This window comes from Drosophila mauritiana, chromosome 2L, assembly GCF_004382145.1.
Source record: "Drosophila mauritiana strain mau12 chromosome 2L, ASM438214v1, whole genome shotgun sequence".
NCBI lineage: Eukaryota > Metazoa > Arthropoda > Insecta > Diptera > Drosophilidae > Drosophila > Drosophila mauritiana.
Genome location: NC_046667.1, coordinates 9,086,770 through 9,092,769, shown reverse-complemented (window position 1 = coordinate 9,092,769; position 6,000 = coordinate 9,086,770). Strand labels below are relative to the sequence as shown.

At 39.1% G+C, this 6,000-nt stretch overlaps 2 protein-coding genes across 3 annotated transcripts in view; both read right to left on the bottom strand.

The window, feature by feature from the left end:
• Positions 1–1,862: 1,862 nt before the first annotated feature.
• LOC117146298 lies at positions 1,863–2,280 on the bottom strand. Its single transcript, XM_033312321.1, has one exon. The coding sequence runs from the start codon at positions 2,256–2,258 to the stop codon at positions 2,004–2,006; it is 255 nt and encodes an 84-aa protein (XP_033168212.1). The 5' UTR covers positions 2,259–2,280; the 3' UTR covers positions 1,863–2,003.
• Positions 2,281–2,479: 199 nt separating this feature from the next.
• Positions 2,480–6,000, bottom strand: part of LOC117146300 (guanine nucleotide-binding protein subunit gamma-e) — a 34,603-nt gene continuing 31,082 nt past the window's right edge. Inside the window, exon 2 of one of the 2 annotated variants that reach the window (XM_033312344.1) lies at positions 2,480–2,607. In XM_033312344.1, the coding sequence (XP_033168235.1) occupies positions 2,502–2,607 (106 nt within the window). In that variant the 3' untranslated portion in view covers positions 2,480–2,501. The remainder of the gene's footprint in view (positions 2,608–6,000) is intronic. The other variant, XM_033312336.1, reaches the window with a different exon arrangement.

The window sequence follows — 6,000 nt, the reverse complement described above, 5'->3', positions numbered from 1 at the left end:
TGTTCCATTTCCACATCGTTTTGTCGGCCAAAAGGTTCGTTGTTGGAACTTGGGCTCCATGACTTGATTTCCTTACGATTTACATCTGTTTCGTAAGCTATTGTATTCTGATGCATCTTATTCTCTGCGGAACTTCTCGTCTCTTTTCATCCATTTGTTTTCTCGCCTTACGATGGCTTTCATCTGCATCGTTTGCTGCTTATTTGTAAGTTTCCTTTTCTGCTTGTTGTAATTGGAGTTTTTGTAGACTTTTGCGCGACTTACTTATAATTAATTTTACGCTCACTGCTCAATTTGCTACATTGTTTCTCAACTTAACATTATAATTTAATCTGTTCATTTTAGTCGCTATATAATTGAAGTGTTTTCATTAAGATTCTGTTTCATTTATTTTTTTTTAACCTCAGTTTGTCGTTTCACTAATTTCAAGTATGTATCGTGTTGAATGTATTGTGTTTAAGTGTTTTGATTGTTGTCTTTTTCTCTTCATCTTCTTGTTCATCTTAATGGTAAAACATATGTTTAACTTATTAATGGAAATCATCGCGATAAGCTGAACTTAGTATTTTATTAACGTAAACTCATAAATCGTCTTTGCTAGATATTTTTATGAATTTTCTTCAAACAGCTGAACAGCGCCTTGTTTTTTGGGAACCGCCACTGGGTCTCGCCCGTTTTATATTGTATATAATAGTTAATAATATAATATAGTTTACTCTTGTTCGTTTTTTTTTGTCAAGTCCATTCCGCGTTTCGCATATGACATATAAAGTTTCAGCTGACTTTTGTGGATCTCTCTAAAGTTTTCACTGAGCTGGTTCATCTATGATCCATAAAAATGTTTTGGGTCTTCTTTCATAGTTAGTTGTTCTTATATGGTTTTTAAGTGTTTGTGTATGTTGTCTGCGTATATAATAATGTCCCGCTAGTTGATCGTAAACATATTTGTTAAAACTAAATATAATATTATCATCCTCGAGTAACTACAGCGTCTGCCTTTAAATAGCTCGTTTGCCTAGCATATAACTATAAGTATGTTGTATATAAAATTATAATATCCATATATTCGTATATACTATATGTTTAATTAAGTAAAACAATTGAATTTCTGTTTGGTTAGCGTTTGCCTGGCTACCAAATAAAAAAGCGCTACTCAAAATACGAATCTACTTAAAGAGTTAGCCCTTGATCTTAATCGCATTCTTTTGAATGGTGAAAAAGTTTTCACTAAACAAAGTATTATCTATTTCGATCAATTAACCGTTTTGGGGGTAGTTTTTTAGACAAGCTTTGCAGGAGAAACCCTTTATAAAAGTTGGTAGATCTTTTGGTTTCGCATGGGATTCGAGGGCGTTTCTAAGGCTTCTTGTTGACTCTACTGATGATGGGTGGGTTACATTTATCAAGGCGCGTGCCCATATTCTTGTTTATGACTGATATGATTGAATTAGCGTTGTCGACTACTGTGTTTTGTTTTTGGTTTGGTTTCGGTTCGGGTGGGATTGGATGATGGAATGCGATGTCGATGATAATGTGTGCAAAGAAATACATAGCGATATAAAACAGAAACTTCTAAGAATGTATGGCATGCAAAAACGACTAGGTACGATAGCTAGAAAGAACGAAGAGAGATGAACGAGCGAGTAGAGTTGTAGAGAAGTAAAATAGACGAGCTTAAAACGACGAGAGAGGAACGACGAAAGATCGACAACGATGAGGAGCGCACGATGATGAATCGAGTTCGTGATGGAGTAACGAGTAGCGAGTACCTTGTGCCCGTACTCGTTGTTTTCTGGGTGTTCAGGATGATTTTCTCTGTTTTCTCTGCATTCGTTTCGGGAGGCTAAGTTCACACAGAAGCATTGGCTGAAGTTCGCTGCTTCCACTACGCAGCGAATTTTGATTATTTTTATTGAGATGAGATTGTAAGAGTGTGGGCATAATTTTCACAACTTAAGCCTAGATCGAACTCATACCAAGCAACACCCGATGTCCTTCGCCCCTCAGTGCCACCTCCTGCGGCGGTAGGTCACCTGTTCGTTGACCAGCTGCCAGAACTTGGCATTTAGCCAAAGGACGAACAGGAGCAGTTGCATCAGTAGCGGCCATTGCTGCAGCTCGTACCGCGTCCTTCGCACCAGTTGCTGCAGACGTTGAACGCTCCGCTTGCCCCCGCCGCCCAGCGACCGATCGACCGGCGGCTCATAGCTCAAGTTGTAGTTGTAATAGTAGTAGTAGTTGTTGTTGTAGTGCTGCATCTCTACCGGCACCAGTTCCGGGGATTCACCCAAATCCTGCCCCAAAACTTGGCTGCTACATCGGCTAGGGGTATCTAATTGCTGGTGAAGTTGAGGCTGTGCCTCAAAGGTATATGGATTGTTTTCTGTTCCAGTTGCTGTTCTTGTTCTTGTTGTTGTGGTATGAGTCGTGGAATGGGTTGCATTATTATTGTTTGGCTGGTTATCATAATTATGGCGGTATTTCTGTGGTTTACGATAATATTACATAATAACGCATTTGCCCTTTTCGGCCCACGGATTGTTCTTCTTATCCGGCGCATTGATCAACGGATCGTTTTTCTCGTTCTCCTCGATGAACGAGCGCATTCTGTAACGAAGTTTGTTTATAAATTAGATTTAAGTAAGTAAATAGATATGTAAGTTAAATATTATTATTTACAATTACTTTTATTCATAACCCACTCTTATAACTACTGAAAACTTACTACGCAGTTTACTCAATACCTTAAAGAACAGTTTATAAATTTGTTCCGACTTCGCTCACCTTTACCGTAAAACTTTACTGAGCTCCAGCAATTTAATTTGGTAATCTCGTGCTTTAAAGCTCATAAAATGTGTAAGCTCCTGGTGTGACTGGTCTTTGTTAGAAATCAAGACATTTTAAAGGTATAAATACAAAAGGGGACATCCATCCGCACTTAAAGCTAAGCGGACATAAACTGGTAAATACCCCACTTTTGAAGTGGAAAAGGTTGGGACTCGTGTCTGAATGGCAAGAGGACAGCAGATTTTATGTTAATCCACACGCAGATGGACATTAAAATGTTTGAACAGTTTGCACGCGCCGAGGAAACTAACAATTCAAAAGCTCCTTTCGGTTCCTTCGTCGCTCGCCGAAATATTCGCATATAAATTTTGACATTGTTGTTTTTATTTATTTTTTTTTTTTTTTGTGTAATACGCTTATCCTTTGGGCCATAAAAATGGTGGCCCTGCCGTTTGCATTAGTCCCTTACTTTATGCGCTCTGTCTGACTGCCAGACTCCTTCCCATTGGTCTGTTTATCTATTTTTATTTCGTTTTCCCTGCTGCTTCTCTCAAGACAAAACATTTCGTTCTTTTCCCTTCCACTTTTATTTTATTTGCAATATTTGCAAAAATTTATTTATTTAAAGGGAGTGTTTGCGAGGAGCAGTAAGGAGCTTGAAGGCACTCGCTTTGGCAGCCAAGAAATAGACAGTTTGAGAGACAGTCGACTGGGAATGAGTTTTGCATTTCAATTTGTTAGTTTCGTATCTTCCTGTCTCTTACTTTTACCTTTTTTCCGTAAGTCTCTCAACTGGAAAATCTACTTCATTGTTTTCTTGTTAATAAGAGTTTTTCGGAAGTTCTCAAATTAAAAGAGCAGAAGTTATGTACCTGTACCTAAGAAAACTTTCCTGTAGAATTTTTCATAAATTTGTAAAATGCATATTAAGTTAATCCAATTTAGTTACCGTAGTAAATGAATGAACAGCAACAAATATTTTAACACTTAATTTCAAGGAAGCAAAGTATTTTTCTCAAACAGTTTACTTTGGCTTCGATTAAAATTTCGATTGAATACCACACTTCATAGAAACGATTTCTTTTGTGCTGGTGAAATCTTATTTTAACAGAAAAAGGAAAATGCCTCGGGCACTTTTCCCATCCCCAGTCCCAGTAAATAAATACTTTGATTGCCCATTTGCCATGGTTGCTTTCTGCACTTTCCGGCAAACAAATTGCATATTTCAGAAGCGGCAGCTATTTGTGGCTTTATTTATCGGACAAATGTTTTCTTTTGGCTTCTTGACCAAATCCTGCAGATGTTCCTCGCCTCTAAACTTCCCTTTCCACTTGGCAGCATTATAGTAAAATTTATTTGTGTGTTGGGGTTGTGTGTGCCCTTTCATTTGACCGCAAAATGCCTTTAAACATTGTGGGTTTACTTTGATGTCGTGTTTGTTCGATTAAATCCATTAATTTGCATTGCATGTGGCGAGGTGTTTAGATGTTTGCCATCAGTGGTGCTGATTGTTCCGAACAACCCCGTTTCACTGATGCCTACTGCATGGATCTCAATTATCGCATGCCAGGGTGTGCAGGTGGGCAACGCCCCTCGTGTAATAGTGGGCGTGGCATGCATGCATAATTTAACTTAACAAGACCGTGTCGTCGGCAGCGATGTCCTTGTTACACCGGTGTCGTTATCCTCATGCCAGTGCTCTGGATTTTCTCTATTTCCTTGCTCATTTTCCGCATCAACAGAGCAAAAGGCAATGTCATGCCAGCGGTTGGGGATATATGTCCCATGAAGGACTGCCTAAAACAATGCCCGCTGCCTACCGATTTGCCCCCCTGCCCATTTTCCTTCCTATTCGTCCTGGCTAATGGGCTTATGACTTTGCGGTTTCAGCCCGTGCAAGCGGGAAAACTCAAAACACACACACATACACACTTGGAGAAAAGAAAAGATGAAAATCCACAGAGCTTAGGAAATATTCTTTTTGGTTTTCTGCTGTTTTCTCTGCTCTTTTTTAAGGGTAAACAAAGGCCAAGGGTTTTCTGGGGTTCGAGATTCGGCTTGGCAGTCAAGGCCAGGTCGAAGCGCAGTAAACAAAGTTGTTATGATGACGTTGGATATTTGGCAGCCGCAGAGTAAATTTGGAAAATACCTAGGGAACTTGGACCTTCTGCCGACCCAAGGTTATATAGACTCCAGCCTGGCTCTTATCAATAAACCCTTTTAGTAAGCGTGTTGCTGAACATGCATTTTTAATGAGAGTATCAAAGCGGATTGAAAAGGGCAAGGAACAATGACATGGGACCCCTGGAATATCTGCTGTACAAATTCAGATCAAAAAGACGCAAAAATGAAGTAAGAGCAATTAAAATATATTGCCAACATAGAGGCTTCCCTAACTTTGTTAGAAGCCAAGAAATAGTCTAGAATTTCGCTCTTGAGTTTTCCTTTTGCCTTCGGGCTGCTCAGACCCACAAGTGCATGACATCATTAGCATCTGTGATGAGTTTCCCTTGTTTTGGAGAACTTTTCTCATAACACAAGTAGGTAATGGGAATGTAAGTAAAAGTAGACGAAATGCCACAGGGACATAAAAACTTTTATTCGTCATCTGCATTTAATTTGAGTGACTTTGCCGAACATCATGCCTTTGCAAATACAAGTTGATTGCCTCTCAAACTGCCATTCAGCGGCGAACACATTGAAAACTAATTCAGCAGCCGTTAATTTAATATGTTGACCGCAAGACCATAGTCGTTCCCTATCAGGTCTGGAGCCCCTTTTACTAACCTCAAGCCCCACATGGCCATGTCGACCATGCTGGGCTTTTATGTGCTAATTGAAATGCCTCACATTCCCCATTCTGCTTTTACATGTTCATGTATTTCCTGGGCGGAATGGAGCTCAGAAGTGAATAATTGTAAGAGCCTGGAATGAAAAGTCATTTGGACGCACTTTCCGACATCATCACTGAGTTCCTGACAACATTTTGCTTTTAGGGTTAGGCGATTGATGTTCTGCGGCGAATAACAATGAAACGAACAGAAGATCGATCCATAAACGTCAAAAGATGATGAAAATTAAACAATAATGGAAATCGCCGGATGTATGCATTAGGAGAAATTAATTATTAATTTGCACAATACCATTGAATGCATATAATGGGGTGAAGAGAAATAATTTGATACTATAAAAATGGAATTAAAAATATAAAGT

What these genes read in the sequence shown, in the direction of transcription:
- LOC117146298 (XM_033312321.1), bottom strand. Translation starts at nt 2,258, where the DNA reads ATGCAGCACTACAACAACAACTACTACTACTATTACAACTACAACTTG.